The sequence below is a fragment of the Gymnoscopelus braueri genome, assembly GCF_963280865.1.
Source record: "Gymnoscopelus braueri genome assembly, chromosome: 20".
NCBI lineage: Eukaryota > Metazoa > Chordata > Actinopteri > Myctophiformes > Myctophidae > Gymnoscopelus > Gymnoscopelus braueri.
The window spans coordinates 8592580-8612189 of NC_137622.1; the positions used below are offsets into that span (position 1 = coordinate 8592580).

A 19610-nucleotide genomic window follows, 5' to 3' on the forward strand; every position below is an offset into this window, starting at 1 on the left:
GTGTGGTTGCGCCGACGCCGGTCGCAGGTTGTCGCCGCCCGGACTTGAGGAATATGCTTGGAGGAATACCATCGGAGGCCGCGTGACGTGCCATTCGAATTTGGTGCTGATTGGATCCTGTGTTCGTGATACATGGCGTTTTGATTTGAAGAAATAGGCCCCTCCCACTAAAATAAATAAGCCCCTCCCACAAATGTAGCGGGCCAATGACATCGTCACGTCACTCCTGAGATCACCTGCTTTTCAATTTGAGTGATCCCCCCAAAAATCATGTTTTTGCATCAAACGGTTACGTTTTGCACAGTTGTGGCGCCCCCTATGGGTCAAAGTGGAAATGCTTTTGGAGATTCGTTGAGTAAACCACCCTCGACATGTGATTCAAATTTGGGATCGATTGGACGTTTCGTTTGTGATTTTTGGCATTTTTGGTAAAACGGGCTCCTCCCACTAACTTTGAAAGCCAATTACGGACGAACGGTAAGGACTATCAAAATGCCGTTTGGATATATTTATCGCATGGGTCCATAGATGACCTGTACCGATTTGTGTGAGATTTGGACAAAATTTGTAGGAAAAGGAGCAAAAAGTGTGTTTTGAAGAAAATTCAAAATGGCGGAAAATCTATCCAGACGCAAATGGGCGTGGCCTATATGGGGAGTTGCGTCATGACCCAAGGAATCCAGGGGAAAAGATTTTTTGATTTTACGACCTACGGTTAAAGAGTTATAGGCAAAAACGTAAAGGGGGCTGTTATAGCGCCACCATGAGGCCGATTGGTGTGATTTTTTTTAAAATAATTTTGGACTAAATTATGAACCTCCCCTCCAAATGTGGTAACTCTAGCTCTTACGGTTTCTGAGAAAAAAATACTTGAATTTGAGTTTTTTCACTTTTACATTAAAGCGGATGGGGAAATTTAATGCACTAATAAATCAATATCAATTAAACTATTTAACCAATCTCTTAGCAAAATACAAGCGCACGATTCCAGGTCAAGACGGTCATTTTGAGATATGGCACAACATTGGGGGATAAAAACTGTGGGAGGAGAAGCAGTGTGAAATATTGTTTATCCGGAAGGATAAAGTTCATCAAGTACTATAGTCTGGTTGCCCTGTTAGGGCAACCACACTAACTAGACGCGTCGCAATTATGGGAAATTGCAAAGTGTGGTTGCGCCGACGCCGGTCGCAGGTTGCCGCCGCCCGGACTTGAGGAATATGCTTGGAGGAATACCGTCGGAGGCTGCGTGACGTGCCATTCGAATTTGGTGCTGATTGGATCCTGTGTTCGTGATACATGGCGTTTTGATTTGAAGAAATAGGCCCCTCCCACTAAAATAAATAAGCCCCTCCCACAAATGTAGCGGGCCAATGACATCCTCATGTCACTCCTGAGATCACCTGCTTTTCAATTTGAGAGGAGTGATCCCCCCAAAAACCATGTTTTTGCATCAAAGGGTTACGTTTTGCGCAGTTGTGGTGCCCCCTATGGGTCAAAGTGGAAATGCTTTTGGGGATTTGTTAAGTAAACCACCCTCGACATGTGATTCAAATTTGGGATCGATTGGACGTTTCGTTCGTGATTTTTGGCATTTCTGGTAAAACGGGCTCCTCCCACTAACTTTGGAAGCCAATTACGGACGAACGGTAAGGACTATCAAAATGCCGTTTGGATAGGTTTATCGCATGAGTCCATAGATCACGTGTACCGATTTTTGTGAGATTTGGGAAAAAAAATTAGGAAAAGGTGCAAAAAGTGTGTTTTGAAGAAAATTCAAAATGGCGGAAAATCTAACCTGACGCAAATGGGCGTGGCCTATATAGGGAGTTGCGTAATGACCCAAGGAATCTAGGGGAAAATAAATTTTGATTTTACGACCTACGGTTCAAGAGTTATAGGCCAAAACGTAAAGGGGGCGGTTATAGCGCCACCATGTGGCCGATTAGTTTAATAATTTTTTCAATAATTTCGGACAAAATTATGAACCTCCCCTCCAAATCTGGTAACTCTAGCTCTTACGGTTTCAGAGAAAAAAATACTTGAATTTGAGTTTTTTCACTTTTTCATTAAAGCGGATGGGGAAATTTAATGCACTAATAAATCAATATCAATTAAACTATTTAACCAATCTCTTAGCAAAATACAAGCGCACGATTCCAGGTCAAGACGGTCATTTTGAGATATGGCACAACATTGGGGAATAAAAACTGTGGGAGGAGAAGCAGTTTGAAATATTGTTTATATGGAATATTAATAAGTTCATCAAGTACTATAGTCTGGTTGCCCTGTTAGGGCAACCACACTAATAAAGTGTGAGGATTACTATAGTCTGGTTGCCCTGTTAGGGCAACCACACTAATAAATAATAGTGTTTAATAGTGTTTAGAGAAGTTGTCAAAAAACACATTTATGTGGAATGGTTATTGTGACAAATATACCAGTGAAATATATCAAAAATAAATGTTTGATTGAAAAGGTTACACAGTATGACTTTAATAACTCCTGTTGTTGTGTGGTTGTTTTTGAACTGATGATAATATGTGAAACTAGTTCATCCTACAGTGAAATTAAGACTAAGGATTTTTTAAATTGCTTATACAGTTTTTTCCCCCGGATCTGCTCACAAAATCTGCTTTTGAGTCCCCTGGTTTAAGGCTTAAGCCCCTAAAAGATGTGTGCGTGCTCGCTGTAGGCAAGACAATATAGCAGTGTGACTTTGGCAGATGATCAGAGATTATATCGGGGGATATCTGATCAATACGTGGCCACAGAGGGAATTTGGCAGTTGAAGGTGTGACATTATGCCAATTGGACTTATGGGGATGAGGATCATCAGTCTGAGGAAAAGCACATTCCATTATCCTGACTCCTTCAACACTGTGGCTGGTGGTTGTTAATGGTGAATGATAAATCACTGTGGCACGGTGATATTTTTAGACAGGGGCGAGAGACGAATGAGGTTATGATTCTGTGGTGGATACAGTCAGGGTGGGGGGGGGGGGGGGGGGGGGGGGGGCAGGCAGGTTGGGCCCCTCCCCTCAGCTGTGATGATGGCTGATGCTGCCCACAGTCATAGCAGCAGCTGAGCTCTGAGTGATCATCTGCAGCGTTGCCATGTCCACTTATTATAAGTGACTTTGGGCTTGTTTTTCTGTTAAGTTGCACGTAAATATTGGTAGTCGCTGGTTGCATTTTTTTGGGCTTGTTTCTTATTTTAGGCTTGCTTCCTAAATGTTGTTTAAAACAGTGGTTTTCAAACATTCTCTTGTCAAGGACCCCCCCCATCTATAAATATGTTGTGACCCCTGTACCAGATTAGTGTTAAAATGTAAAATGTTTTTTCAAGATTTTTTTTTAGAAAATAGCAGTTGTGAGCTTGTAGATCGCCTATTTTCAAATATCCGACACTCATGTGGCCTAGTCGTGTCCGGCCCTTTCCCACCAGATGGTAGTAGCGTAACTTGTCAACGCCCCTCTCTGTGAAACAAGCGTAAATGTTTCGCCCCTAGTCATGCGCCTCATTCCATGAGGATAGCACGTGTATTATTAAATGGTAACTAGACTCTACCAAGCCCCGCCCTGCCTGCCTTGCGATTGGCTGAATGCAAGAACAAGAAAACAAGGACACGGCGTCACATTCTAATACAGCCTGAAACCCTATTCTAATACCTGGTCTGGTGGTGTACCTCGCTAATCATTAGACTACCAAACCTCAACGAATCCCGCTAGCACCGCTCTTTTTCCAACAACCGCAGACCTTTTTTTTGCCGATAAAGTATAGTTTTTGACCGCGACGGAGGCACTCCATCTCAAGCGAACTTAAGCCATCAGAGACCCTGCCGAATGAGCTAAGGCGAGCGAGTTGCCTTGCCGACTCAGCGCTGTTCGAGTTGTAGGCACAGAATCGTAAATCATGTTTTCGGGTGAGGGTTTGCCCCAACTGCCACTCAAAGTGAATACGCCTACTGGCCAATCACAGCACGTCTTGTCCGGGACTTGTCACAATCTAGTTGTATAAGAATATCACATCGATAGCACTCCCCGGCTGTCCTCCGTGGTGGAAAATAGTGCTTGGCACTGGCACTGCCTGGGGGCCGATAATTTACGATTCTGTCCCTATCAGTACATAACTCGAACGGCGCTAAGTCGGCTCTAGTGGACTTCGCAACGTTCGGCCAGCGGTGCCTCTCGTTGCTCAAGTCCACTAGAGACGGCGCGCCTCCGACGTTGTAACAGTTTTTTTTGCCTAACTACTTTCTAACTTAATATTAGGGGCTGTAGTCTGTTCTCACCAAGTGGGCCGAGTGGTCCGCCTCGCTGGGGGCGACAAAAACTATGCCTAAACCTAACCTTATTAAATCCCAATAAAATAATTTGCGAGCATTTTACATAAGATAAATAAGCTGCGCCAGGAGAGGGATTCAATCCTGTGGCACTTGAATTGTAAGTGTACAGCTTAATGTTGCACACAACGAGGGCATCTGGTTTTGCGGGGGTTTTGGGAGTCATTTAAGGCAGTCCGCTCATGTGCGAGAGCCGCGTGCGTCACAGAAGGGGGCGTCGCCAAGTTACGTTACTACGATCCGGTGGGGAAGGCCCGTTCGCGGCCTGCTGCTCGCTTCTTTTGGGCTTTTCTCCACAGACCCAGAGCCTTCTAGATGGCACTGCATAGACCTAGCTGCTTACTTCTATCGCAATATCTGGCAACACCGGTGATCATCAGTATTCATGCAGGACCGCCTCTCTCTCTCTCACTCAGCCTCACGCAGCCTGCTGCTCTCCGGCTCGGCGGCAGAGGAACCAGCCTGTGCCAAACTCACAGCCGTTCCGCTGCTTGTGTGAGGAGGCATTGAGAAGCATCTATTGGCCTGTGTGTGCGTGTGTGTGTGTGTGTGTGTGTGTGAGTGAGTGTGTGTGTGTGTGTGAGTGTGTGTGTCGGCGTGGGGGAGGAAGAGAGTCGAGCACCGACGGGTGTTGACTGACTTGCGGGGGGACTGATGATGATGATGATGGTGAGGATCATGATGATGATGATGATGATGCGACTGTTCCCCATGCCCTTTATGATGATATACAGCAGCGTAGTGTGAAGAGGGGTCATTTTTTTATTTTATTTTTTTATTTGTATTTTTTTTATTTTTGTTCTTCCTCTCTGTCGTGTCGACCTCACGGTAATGGTGGATGATATCTGGGCCGTTGTCGCGCTGAGTCCCGGCCGCCGCCGCTGCTGCTGAGAGAGCGTCTCTCTCGGGCATTTAAACACACACACACACACAGCGCCGCTGCGCCACCATGGTGGCCTTGGACGTCCAGACGTGCGCGGTGTTCATGGTGATCGCGATTCTGGTGCTCGTGAACGTGGTGTTGATGTTCATCCTCGGTACTCGTTGATCTGATGGATCCGCGCTGCTACCGCCTGGGCCACGGTGGTCCCGGTGGCCCCGGTCCCCCCAATGGTCCCGGAGGTCCGGCCGCCGGTGGCTCCGGGCCGCTGCTACAGTGCGCGGCTCCGGCTCCGCAGCGCCGGAGAGGAGAGAGGCGGGCGGTGGAATCGGACGCGCGGTGGTCGTGGAGAGCAGGGACCTCCGCAGGGACCCCCGCCGCCGGCGCTTCATCGTGGCTGCCGCTGCACGTTGAAATGAACGACGTTGGTACAACATAATGTATTTCTATACTATCTCCCCCCTTTTATCCTCCCGTTCTGTGTTGTGTCCCGTTATGTGACAGTCAGCTGGTGGTTGGTGTCTGGTGCTCGTCGTATAGTTGTGCGGATTCAGGTGTGATGTTTTTTTTAACAATAACTGTAGAGACGGGGAATTCACATTCCCTATAATAATAGCCCCTAAATAATGATGTCCCCCCCCCTCTCTACGTCGCTCTCCCTCTCTCCTCCTCCATGTTGTATCATCATGTCAATTGTGCATCAATGGCTTGATTTTTGTCCATAGAATCTGCATTTCTTTTTGTACATACTGTATTATTGCGTCATCTTACAAAATAGGATCACCCTTGTTTTTTAAATCCGACAATCCTGCTGCGTCAGGGCTTGTTTTCACTGTGATGGAAAAAAAAGAAAAGCTACAGCATCTCTACAATATCCCAGCTGTACCGCCGGTATGCAGCAGCTAGGGCGCCTCTCTGTAGTAGAATGTGATTATTTGTTAGGGAAAAGTGGCGCATTGGAGTGGTTTCTCCTGCTCATGGTTTAGAGATCAGAGACATTCTTAAGGATCACCTTTAAGCTCAGTGAATGGTAACCAATAGCAGGCCAGGCCGGGCCTAATAGAGGGAGGGCCTCCACCAATTCAAGGTTTTCCCCCATTTTGGATGCAGCTCCATGACTCGGTTCTCAAACTCCCATTTTATATAATGTTATAGTGTCCACAACCAGAACTCTCCCCCACCTTTATTTGCTGTGATTTAACCGTCACCTGTCTCGGGGAGTCCTCACATTAAAATTGAATCAGTACTCCTCGTTCCTTTTACGGGAGGGAAAAAAAATCCTGCAAGTTGAAAAGACATTTCCATTTCTTTGTATTATGCAGCATCATAATCTAATACAGCACTGGCGGCAGGTGTCATGAATGTTGCATGGATGTCAGAAAGGGATATGCTAAAAGCCTGTCCCAGCGCTGTCCCTACGCTCCTATTAATAGACCTCACAGGGCGACTGGCTTTTGAAGATTTGTGTTCTCTCTCACACTCAAGACTAAGTGCTGAAAGAAAGAGTGTGTGTGTGTGTGTGTGTGTGTGTGTGTGTGTGTGTGTGTGTGTGTGTGTGTGTGTGTGTGTGTGTGTGTGTGTGTGTGTGTGTGTGTGTGTGTGTGTGTGTGTGTGTGTATGTGAGTGTGTGTGTACATAAGTGGTAACTGTTGTTCTATAGGTGCAATATGAAGTGTGTGGCATCCAGCCACGTACACAGTGTAATCGGTGTATCGTGCATTGGCATGTGCACTTGTTCATGTGTTTTCATCAGTGTGGCACGGCACACACAACACCTCTCCCAGCAGGGTAGCCCCTGGAGGACTGTAAACATGATGTCATGATGTTGCATTTATTGCACTGGGGTGGTGTGTGCATATTGCTTATATTTGGCCAGCATTGATGACAGGCCTCTAAGCCCCTTGAGCATGCGTTGGTATGTGTCAGTGTGTGTTTGTTTGTACAGTATGTGTGGGGTTCATGTGTGGGTGCTTTTTGATGCACGCGTCCCCTGTGTTGTTAACACATTTTGCAACAATCCCCCCAAGGCAGGTGTGCCTCCTGATAGAGCTCAGAAGTGTCAGAGTGTGGAAAGACGGCCGCGTGTGTCTGAGTGTGTGTGTGTGAGCGAGGCCATGGTATGTGCATGTGTCTCTATGTGTGTGCATGTGTATTTCTTGCCGGTTTGAGGCAGAGCGTCTTTGATTGGCTCCCAGACTCGCGGCATAAGTGTGTTACATAACACGGGGTTGGCAGACACAGGGAGAGGAGGACGGGAGCGCGAGACTCACTCGGTGCGTCGGAAAAAGACGAGCCTCTTTCTGGAATTACAGCACCTCCACTTCTCGGGCTGAGAGGACTGTCGCCGCGACGGCAATGCCTTCCAAAGGGATTTGATTATCATGATTGTGTGAGCCGGGCTTTCCCATGCATACACTCTACGCACACTCACACGGCGCAAACATGGTAAGGCTGACTCGAGGGGCATTTGTGTGTGTGTGTGTGTTTATTTATTTTGTTTAGCTCAGGGATGCCGTTAGGTGTTTTTTGGTGCAGCTGTGGTGTGCAGCGCTGTGGACGGGTAGAGCAGGAGGATGTTGGAATGCAGTGATGCTGCCAGTGCAGTGAATGCTGATGTGCTGTGGTGCAAAGATGATATTAGCTGGGGAGAAGAGAGAACACACAAGACTTTGACTGTTTACCTCTTCAGCACTTTTTTATGTACAAGAAGGAAATAAAGGGGTTAGTCTTTTTCCTGTGTATGTCATTTATATTATGTATGTACAGTATGTCCATGTGAGGGAGGTAGATTCCTCTGCATTCATTTGCATTGACCCAAATAGAGGGGTTTGCGGTTCGGGGGACTGTGCTTTCACCCTCTGCTCCTTTGATGTTGTAACTGCAGTGTAACCATGACGATTACACGGGTCATTACTGCCAGCCGACACACCGGTAATGAAGAAGGTGTCGTGGCTGACTCTTTTAAGTGTAGTGTATTGTAGTGTGTAGTGTGTGTGTGTGTGTGTGTGTGTGTGTGTGTGTGTGTGTGTGTGTGTGTGTGTGTGTGTGTGTGTGTGTGTGTGTGTGTGTGTGTGTGTGTGTGTGTGTGTGTGTGTGTGTGTGTGTGTGTGTGTGTGTGTGTTGACTCTGTTGCCTTTGATCAAGCTAGGTATCAGGCTGTGTGTGTGCCAAGGCAGGAAATGGAAAGATTGATTATATAATGCCTTTAATTTATTCAAGGCAAAAAAAAAAGGGGAGGGGATGCAATGTATCAGAGAGGAAGGACGGGAAGGCTGTGCCGGCCTCGTTACAGAGATGGGGGGATGAGAAGAGGAGAGCAATGAGCAAGGAGGAACATTGGCTGTGAATGGGTCACTATCTATCCACACCCCCTCCCTCTCTCTCTCTGATGGATGGGGACTGGGGGGATGAATGGTGCTGAAAATGGAGTGCTGCTTGGACAGTAGGAGGGGTTTGTATTAGTGTATTAAGCAGGTCTTTGTGACATGGCGGTGCTAGTGAACGGACACTGACCCCACCGCTGAGGGTCTTCTGTGGGTTCTCCCTGTACAGGATGGGTAGCATTGCCGGTAGAGGTCCGACCTACACGGCGGTGTAGAAAACTGGCCCGTGTTCTGCAGTGTTGAAACATTGAGGTCACACTGCTTTGGGTTGGCTTCATACGCTATGTGAGACAAACAGCATCTTCTGTCCAAATTAGATCGTTTTGGCCCGCGGGTTACGCGTTAGCAGTCGATAGGAACCCAATGTAGTGACAATTATAAGACGGTTATTGTTTTTTTTGTGGGGGTATATGGATTTGAATGTGTATATTGAAGACATTGTGTGTATACATAGTTTAATAGATGTAATAGTCAGCAATTCATGTGTTGTGTTTGATTGATTGATTGAATACTTTATTTAGAAGTTTGCAGAAAAAAAACACATGAAAGTACAGTTCAAATACAAGGTCAACTAAATAGGATAAAAAAACTAAACAAGAAAGCCACTGGCTTGTTTCAATTGGGGTCCTTTTGTACTCAATTCATAGTCACATTAAATGACAGACAGATATACACTACTATGCAGAACATCATATTGACATCAAATTCAAAATAACCTTCAAAGACAACAAATGCATTGCCCAATTCTCAGGTTCCAACAAAGCAATCCGATACTTATTTGAACGAATCAGACATTATTTTAACCACTCTGTATGGTAGAGTATGTTAATGCAATGTAATATAATATATCTGCAGTGGTTTCCTTACTCTTCTATTGAGACATTTAGACCCTGGTGTCGGGTATACAGGACACCTACTGGTTGACAAATGGTACTGCCTGAAGCCCATAAGCACAATATCTCCCCTGACCAAGTGGGGATTGACCCTTGGCCATAGATGGTTGGTCTCTCACGCGGGAGACCTGGATTCAAATCCAGAGTAGCACATACAAGTTACAGATTGCAGCTAGCAGAGCCTTCGTTTGTAATTTATGCTAGGCTGGAAAACATACTCTGTGACAGCTACGAACTAATAGGTGGAATAGTTTGTCTGAGGAACCGGTGCCACACGGAGTCCAGTTTGCTACAACTACTACAACACATCCAATGTGGAGCTGATGTTCGACTGGTGTGTGTATTTTTTTTTTGTTAGCTTCTGTCCGTGCACACAGGAAAAAACAATGACATCCTCTGAATCCAAACCTAAATCCTTTTCCCCCTGGCCTGAACTGAGGAGGAACTGACCCCGGCGTGCGGTTCATATGTCCTGTTTCCATGGCAGCGTGACACACGTTTTGCAGTAATTCCGCTCTCTCTGGATAGTGGAGTGGTCTCAGATATGGAGCTATTGTTAACCAGACCTTCCAGCCTAATGATTACATCAACTCAGTGACATGCAGGAGCTCTCTGAAGCCCCGCCCACTGAGGCTGACACTGGATGGATTCACTTGCCTTTGACGTGGAAATATCTGTTGCCATGGTTTTACTCTAATGCTGTCACTGTGGAACGGGGAAATTTAACCACATTGAACGCGGTGTCTCCCTATTTTGGGAATGTTTTTAATAAAAAAAAAATGTAAAAGCGTAAATAGCAAATCTACAAGCAGCGACACATTGTGAGCTTTTCGATCATCTATTTTCGCTCTGCGTTGTATAACTAAGTATATAGGGCTGAATTGGTTAATTGTGCAATGATCATTAGTGGCCGTATAGTGTTTGCTGCATGAATTACACGTGTGATCTATCTCTCACGCACACGCACACACAGACACACACACACACACACACACACACACACACACACACACACACACACACACACACACACACCCCTATACAACCCCTCTTTTTTGAAGATTGTGGTGCAACCTGAAGTGTCCTTGCCTCATCTGGTTGTCTTGTCAATACTAGTGGAGCATCCTCATCTGTCACCATGACAACGGATGTTTTTTCCCCCCTTTTCAGGCATAGTGGTCCCTCCCCCATGCTCACTCCTCTCCCTTGATTGGTTCATATCGTATGTGGGAGCTGTAAGCAGCCCCGAGAGGGGGGCTCATCCAGGGGTTTAAGTTGGGGGGCGTAGCCGTACTGTAGCTGCTGAGGTTGTGGGCTTAGATCCTCACGGGGCTAGAGATTAGTAACACACCCACACACACACACACACACACACACGCGCGGGGGTAAGCACGCCAAACACAAACACTCACAAACACACCGTGTCAGCACAATGGCACAATGGCGCTCATGCACAATAAGCCCTGTAATGATCAAATGATTTTCAAAAGGTGCTCTCTTCCAGCGCGGAAGCATATTCACCCGGAGTGGGGGGGAGGGCAAGAAAGAAGCCAATTCAGATGACTTGACTTCAGAAGACAAGATAGCATCTGTTGTAGCAGGATAAGAGGGAGAGAAATCTTCACAGAAATTACCTGATATGAAGGCAAGCAAGCACAAACATACTATATATAGACATACAGTGCCGTGATACAGACAGAGTAACATCCTCAGTGTTATTTTATCCATTTGTACTGTAACTTCAAGGGGTCCTCAGGTATATAAGGATTTGATAGTTAGGAACAAAATGTACCCTTACAGGTCTGTAACTCAAGAGAGTTTACAAATGTAACCAAATCCATGCTGAGGATTTTACAGTGTTACACCGTGTGTTACACTGTGTTTTACAGTGTTAGACTGATTCCCAGTCTCTGGGCCTTTGCGAGCTCCCGTACTACCTAGGGACTAAACAGCTCCTGTCAGATTTGGTTAGAGCTGGCTGTTCATGGCCTCAGCCCCGGGGAATGGATGCATGGTTAGCTCTGGACTGGGAGAATGCTGATGAACACAACTTTGGAAAGAACAATTGGAACAAACAGTTGGGCGCTGTGTGTGTGCCACAGATGTAGGCTACCCACGAGGCTCAAAAGGTAGAAAATGTGTGCATACATGTGCGTGTGTGAGCAATTGTGTAAGCATTCGTGAATGCGTCCGGTCGTGTCTGGGTGTGCGTGTGGGAATTCATGCATGTATGTGAGCGTGTGTGCATGCGTTCATGCATGCACCACCCCACTGTGGGCTCCAGTGTGAGGGTGACAGGGCTCATTGGTCAGTGTGATGGATAGTGGTGCCGTGTGGTAGATGGATGTTGTGAGGAGTGGGTGTCTCTCAGGAGCACACTTTACCACCTTTAATGAGAATAACCTTTAGCCTCTAACGACCCTCTGAAGAATACTGATCACCTGGCTGCTGAACACACACACACACACACACACACACACACACACACACACACACACACACACACACACACACACACACACACACACACACACACGCACACATAGAAAATCTTTCACATGTACACGAGTGTCTTGGACATAGACAAGGTCAGTACACACACACACACACACACACACACACGCACACGCACACACACACAGATGGTCAATACATGTCAGTTGAAAGTCCTTTTCCCCCAGACAATAATACTCAGTAGGCAGAAATCTGGTGTTTGGGCATCACAAACGTAACATTCGGATTTGATTGGACGGTAAGGCGTCACAAAAATAACATCCAGATTTGAGTGGCCGAGCTTCATGTGGTGTAGTGCTCTGATCAGCGGCGCTTTAGATGATCTAGTACCGTAAATGTAGATGTAGTGTTTTGTTCATCGTAGGCTTTGCTGCAAGGAAGCCACGAAATGGCTGTCAGTTGAAAGTCTTCAACCGCCTCGCACTTTATTGATTGCAGTGAAGTCATTTCACGTTGTTCCTACATATCAGATACATCTGAAGCGAGCACATCTTGTAGAAAAGCCATTTTGAATAATGCGGCACCACTGAGTGTGCACCGTTTGATCAAATACACCCAAAAGGATCTTTTGATGTTACGAGTTGCACGCCTCGGTGCGCGCAGCTCTCTCGGGACTTAAATATCCATTTTCAACCAAGCATAATGGTTCACATTATATATTCATGACAGTAAAATCAATCACAGGGAAGTTGATGAGTCATTCCTTCACGTTTTGTCAAATCCAGTGTTGCAGATAAAATAACAAGCTCTGATGACAGCATGAGAGCAAGGAGGAGATTATCCCCCCTCACATTGGTTTGGCACCTCAACATTTTTATTGCTTAATTGCATGTAATTATTCCAATGTCATAATGGGCCAATTACGGTCTCCGCCTGGAGACCGGTGCAGTTCTGTTGTTTCATCATGTGTTAATGGTTTTTACCACCTTTTTTTGTGTGTGTTGCCGTGTTGTTGTGTCGTTGTAACGCGTTGTCGACTAATGTGTTCCCTGTGCTGTTGTGTTGCTCTATTAGCGATTCCTAAGCTGCTAATGGGCCCACAGATCTGAGGGTGGCGTCGTGTATTTGCATTCATTACTGTGAGTGGGGTTTAAGAGGAAGGATTTGCACAAAATGAGGCCAAGCGTGCAAGCCCTGTGTTACAGCCCCCCCTCCCCCCCCACACACCAGAAAACCCCACCATGACCACTAGCAAGCCCTGTTACAACTGCCCCCACCAGCAGAAAACCCTGTGTCAAAACGCTCCCACCATCACCAGAAAACACTGTAACACCCCGCCCCCACCCCAAAAAAACTTTTTTTTAAAAAACTTGGCAATCTACAAGCTCACAACGCATTGTGTTGCGATGCGTTGTGAGCTTGTAGTTCGGCTATTTAAAATGTTTTCACTTGAAAAAATATTAAAAATCGGAATGTGAATCGGACCCAGCAATCTGGCACAGGTTGGGCTATCTATATAGTTACAACACACACACACACACGCACACGCACACACACTCTCACACTCTTACACACACACACACACACACACACACACACACACACACACACACACACACACACACACACACACACACACACACACACACACACACACACACACCACCCGCAAACCCTGTGTGTACAATCCCCCTCCCCTCCCTCCCCAACCACCCGAATACTCATGTTGTTGTTGTATAACCTCATGCTTTCACACACCTGGCTGATGTTTTGTTCAGGCTGTATATTCCCTCTGGAGTTCCAACATTATAGCAGCTTTATGTAACACGACGATATGATGTAAAATAGAGTATGTACCCCTTTCATCGCTCTCTCTCTTTCTCTCTTTTATCCTTCCATACCTGCTCTCTAGTTGATAAGTGGAGGTTCAATCGTCAGTGCCGAGGCGGTATGGGACCATGTGACCATGGCGGACCGCGAGTTGGCGTTTAAGGCTGGCGACGTCATCAAGGTGCTGGACGCCTCCAACAAGGACTGGTGGTGGGGCCAGATCGACGAAGAGGAAGGATGGTTCCCTGCCAGCTTTGTACGGGTGAGTTACGACAGCAAAACACACACCCCTAAACGCACACACACGCACACGCGCACACACACACACACACACACACACACACACACACACACACACACACACACACACACACACACACACACACACACACACACACACACACACACACACACACACACACACACACACACACACACACACACACACACACACACACACACACACAGGCAGGAAGTAGGAACTGAGCAACGTTAAAACAAAAAAGAACAAAGTCAGACATGTAGCGAGGCCACATGAAGATCCATGTGCTTAATGCTCACGCACGCACGCACGCACGCACGCACGCACTCACGCACGCACGCACGCACGCACGCACACACACACACACACACAATATAGCCAGTGGAATAATGCCTTTAATAATACATAACTAAGAAGAGATCAGAGAGCAACTAGCTAAGTGCCTCTATCTGGTCTGCAGGGGAGACACATCACACGGAATATTAATGAGATACGTGTGTGACTCCATGTATGCAGAGCAAGACTTCACTTTGTGAGTTTATGTTATAATAATATTACCCCATATCTGAGATAAACAAGTCTGACAGTGTTGTTAGCGCATCTAGACACACACACACACACACACACACACACACACACACACACACACACACACACACACACACACACACACACACACACACACACACACACACACACACACACACACACACACACACACACACACACACACACACACACACACACACACACACAGTGAAGCTGGCAACGGAGGTCTTTCAGAACTTCAGACCCGTGTTCGAACACTCCCTCATGACCACCACCCCCCCCTGCCACCTCTTCACCCCAACCCTTGCATCTTCATGTCCACACCTGAGAGGGCGGGGCTGACATCACCCTTCCCCCGCCCCCGCCCCCCCAAAACAGACCAAACAGTTTGTCTCTCTGTTCTGTCATTCTTTCTCCCCGAAGGTGGAACCCCACCCTCCACAGCCCCAAACAAAACAGGTTTTCTATATCAACCCCATAGCAACTCCAAGGTTCCAAAACACTACGTCAAAGGTGCGTTTGTTCTCCCAACCCCCCCCCCCTCCACCCCTTGCGCCCAGACTCATCCCCACCCACCCATCCAGCATCCATCCGCCCCCCCCCCCCCCCCCCCCCCACCCTCCCGCCCGCTCCAGTCTTCTGTGCGCGCAAACGTTCTGCCCGGCAAACATACCAGAACCAGTCCATTCCAGGCATTAACGCTCCCATTCTCCCAGCTCATCTTCCTGTCCAGGGCCGGTAGAGAGTCAAAAGTAAACATCCTTTCTTCTTTTTAAAGGGTTATTGAAAATGCATCATATTTTCGTATGATTATTCTTATTCATAATCTTGGTATATCCATTTTAAAGTGCAAGACACATTTTCTTTTTTTTTTACATTATAGCCTAAACTCCATTTTACTATTGACTCTGACATTGTATTTCACTGTTAATGCTGCTACTAGCTGGTCTGTGGTCAGTGTTAATGCTGCTACTAGCTGGTCTGTGGTCAGTGTTAATGCTGAGACTAAGCTGGTCTGTGGTCAGTGTTAATGCTGCTACTAAGCTGGTCTGTGGTCAGTGTTAATAATGCTATAGCTGGTCTGTGGTCAGTGTTAATGCTGCTATAGCTGGTCTGTGGTCTGTGTTAATGCTACTATAGCTGGTCTGTGGTCAGTGTTAATGCTGCTATAGCTGGTCTGTGGTCAGTGTTAATGCTGCTATAGCTGGTCTGTGGTCTGTGTTAATGCTACTATAGCTGGTCTGTGGTCAGTGTTAATGCTACTATAGCTGGTCTGTGGTCAGTGTTAATGCTGCTATAGCTGGTCTGTGGTCAGTGTTAATGCTACTATAGCTGGTCTGTGGTCAGTGTTAATGCTACTATAGCTGGTCTGTGGTCAGTGTTAATGCTGCTATAGCTGGTCTGTGGTCTGTGTTAATGCTACTATAGCTGGTCTGTGGTCAGTGTTAATGCTGCTATAGCTGGTCTGTAGTCAGTGTTAATGCTACTATAGCTGGTCTGTGGTCAGTGTTAATGCTACTATAGCTGGTCTGTGGTCAGTGTTAATGCTGCTATAGCTGGTCTGTGGTCAGTGTTAATGCTGCTACTAAGCTGGTCTGTGGTCAGTGTTAATGCTACTATAGCTGGTCTGTGGTCAGTGTTAATGCTGCTATAGCTGGTCTGTGGTCAGTGTTAATGCTGCTACTAAGCTGGTCTGTGGTCAGTGTTAATGCTACTATAGCTGGTCTGTGGTCAGTGTTAATGCTGCTATAGCTGGTCTGTGGTCAGTGTTAATGCTGCTATAGCTGGTCTGTGGTCAGTGTTAATGCTGCTACTAAGCTGGTCTGTGGTCAGTGTTAATGCTGCTACTAAGCTGGTCTGTGGTCAGTGTTAATGCTGCTATAGCTGGTCTGTGGTCTGTGTTAATGCTACTATAGCTGGTCTGTGGTCTGTGTTAATGCTGCTACTAAGCTGGTCTGTGGTCAGTGTTAATGCTACTATAGCTGGTCTGTGGTCTGTGTTAATGCTGCTACTAAGCTGGTCTGTGGTCAGTGTTAATGCTGCTACTAAGCTGGTCTGTGGTCAGTGTTAATGCTGCTACTAAGCTGGTCTGTGGTCAGTGTTAATGCTACTATAGCTGGTCTGTGGTCAGTGTTAATGCTGCTATAGCTGGTCTGTGGTCAGTGTTAATGCTGCTATAGCTGGTCTGTGGTCAGTGTTAATGCTGATACTAAGCTGGTCTGTGGTCAGTCACCCTCATGTCACTCTGCTTGTCTGTGTAGCGCTGCATCGCTCATCCTGTGTTTGGCATCCTAACCGTCAGCCCCTTGATGTTATCCTGGCAAACTGTGTGTAATAAGGTGTCGGCTGCAGAAATCACCTGGCCTGTGTGTGTGTGTGTGTGTGTGTGTGTGTGTGTGTGTGTGTGCGTGTGCGTGTGTGTGTGTTTTTATATATAGTCCGTGTGTGCCGCTGCCAATACTGAGATTGTGTGTGAGAGAGAGAGAGATTTTTACATTTTTATGTAGTCTGTGTGTGCCAGTGTCGATGCCTGGGAGTGAGTGTGTGTGTGTGGAGGTTGTGCATGGTGTGTCCTCTGGGCATGGGTCCCAAAAAGAACCTTGTGAATGGACTGTGGAGTTTGGCAGCGTCTTCTCGCTGGACCCAGATCCACTGCCCAGATGACCAACACCTCTATTCAGTCGGTGTGTGTGTGTGTGTGTGCGTGCGTGTGTGTGTGCGTGCGTGTTTATTTCTGTGTATGGTTGGAAGGTGAATAATGTATGGGTGAAGGATTTTGAGGTATGCAATGCTAACTGCAGGGAATTGATGCATTGTATGAAATATTTTCAGAGTATTGCGTAACTCATGAACTTACATTTGACTCTGCATATCTCTGACTTAGGTGTGTGTGTGTGTGTGTGTGTGTGTGTGTGTGTGTGTGTGTGTGTGTGTGTGTGTGTGTGTGCGTGTGCGCGTGCATGCCTGTGTGTGTGTGTGTGTGTGTGTGTGTGTGTGTGTGTGCATGGCCTTTGGTCCTCAGCTGTGGGTGAACCAGGAGGACGGAGGGTCGGAACCAGCAGAGGGGACCAGTGAGGTGCAGAACGGACACCTGGACCCCACCAATGACTGCCTGTGTCTGGGCTCGCCCCTCCAGAACCGTGACCAGATGAGAGCCAATGTCATCAATGAGATCATGAGCACAGAGAGACACTACATCAAACACCTCAAGGACATCTGCGAGGTAGTAAACACACACACACACACACACACACACACACACACACACACACACACACACACACACACACACACATTTGGATGGTTATGATATGTAATTAGCCTTGGTTTCAGTGGACCATCTGTTTTTCTTGCTCGCCGCTGCATGAATGTGCCTGGCCTTTGGTCAGCAGTAACATAATCCCCCATAGGAACATAAAATATCTAAACAGGTTCTTCTGTAGTCTCGCGTAGCCAGACAACTATTCCACAATCTCCGAATGCCATATAGAGTCTGGAACTACACCTCCCGAAATCCGAGAGAGGAGCTTCCGCACTTCCGTTCACCAAAATATATACATATATTTTAAAGATTTGTTTCTGGACAGTAGGCTGACAGGAAATGCAGCAAAGGCCGTCGGGATCGGGAGTCGAACCCGCAACGCGATGTCAGGCTACATTGAGCCTAGGTATCTATAATTTTATTTTTTAATTTCCATTTCTGCTAAGCAGCAAGCTATATGCGTAGATGATTTTGATTCATATTAGGATACATTTGCGCGACTGTAAACACGAAACGGAAGTGGGGAGGAGGCTTCACACCCGCTTTATATTTGAATCATGATCAGAGTGTCCCAGACTGTATGACCGGAAACATTTGAAAATTGTGGGAGGCAACAGCCTGGCCATGCGAGACTAGTTCATCTGGGGTGGAGGTAGGAGAATGAAGATGGAATATAGAAGATCTAAGCAGGTGGATCTGGGGTGGAGGTAGGTGACTAAAGCAGCAACGCTCAGATGATACCCAGTAGCGGGGCCAGCCCGTTATGCACATCATCAAATGCTTGACATTGGTGCGTGAAATGAATGATGTGTTGTTTGGTTGTAAAATACACGCTATTGAATGGTCCAATCAATCACCTTAAGCCAGGTAGAGTTTCCTGGTTGAACTTGCATCGCTCATCCAGCAGACGGTAGGAAGGTACAGCTCAATTTGTACTCAATGTTGTTGTTTGCCACGCGTCGTGACTTGACACGACGCATTGTTAGCTTGTAGATCTGTTCTTGTCATCAAGCGACACCTTATAAATGGCATGAGAATATGGAGACAGGTGTGGTAAATGATGCCAGGTACATTGTGTCCACATGCATCAGTAGTAGTAATGAATGGATTATTTTAAAGGTGGTGTAAGTAATATGTTTTTGTAAAAGGAAAAAAGAAGAACCATTAATATGATTTATCAGCGTCAAATTTAGTGTTCCAGTTCCAATTTTTTTAGTTTCAAAGTAATTTCGCTTTATTTCCTGTTTCTTATAAGTTATCTTTCCTGGTTAGATAAAACTGGTATCCCGACCTGATATTTTTTTCCTTTTTACTAAAGAGCTATAGAGAGGGAGACCCCTGTTACTGGGCAAACACTCTATTGTAATGATTGCCATCGGAATAGAGAGCTATTTAACACTTCTTTTACAAAATAATGTATCACGTACATCCCCTTGAAAGTCGTGTAAGTGATATTTTATGGTTAGAAAAGTTTGTTAAAAAGTTAAAGCTCTATATTAAGATAGTAAACATTGCTATAGAGACCTCTGTTATTGAACAAGCACTCAACCCACCTGAAAGTGTATGTTCTGTTTATTAAAGAGTTAGAGAGATATTCATCTCTCCAGCTCTTTAATAAACAGAAAATACACTTTTAGGTGGGTTGCCAATTTCATCCAATCAGGAGACAGTACCCATTTATCGTCTTCAATTTTATAGTATTACTGTTCCAATTTTGTCTGCTCATTTCTTTGTGTCATCACTTCCAATTT

At 46.2% G+C, this 19610-nt stretch overlaps 1 protein-coding gene across 7 annotated transcripts in view; it reads left to right on the forward strand.

Moving 5' to 3' along the window:
• LOC308075810 (rho guanine nucleotide exchange factor 9-like) overlaps positions 1-19610 on the forward strand; it is an 82154-nt gene that overhangs the window by 32601 nt on the left and 29943 nt on the right. For 4 of the 7 annotated variants that reach the window (XM_080415772.1, XM_080415773.1, XM_080415776.1 and 1 more), the window contains 3 exons: positions 13869-14048; positions 15021-15110; positions 17620-17820. In XM_080415772.1, the coding sequence (XP_080271898.1) occupies positions 13869-14048; positions 15021-15110; positions 17620-17820 (471 nt within the window). Of the gene's footprint in view, positions 1-4939; positions 5016-5612; positions 5651-13868; positions 14049-15020; positions 15111-17619; positions 17821-19610 lie in introns of those variants that run through there. The other 3 variants (XM_080415777.1, XM_080415778.1, XM_080415774.1) reach the window with 3 other exon arrangements.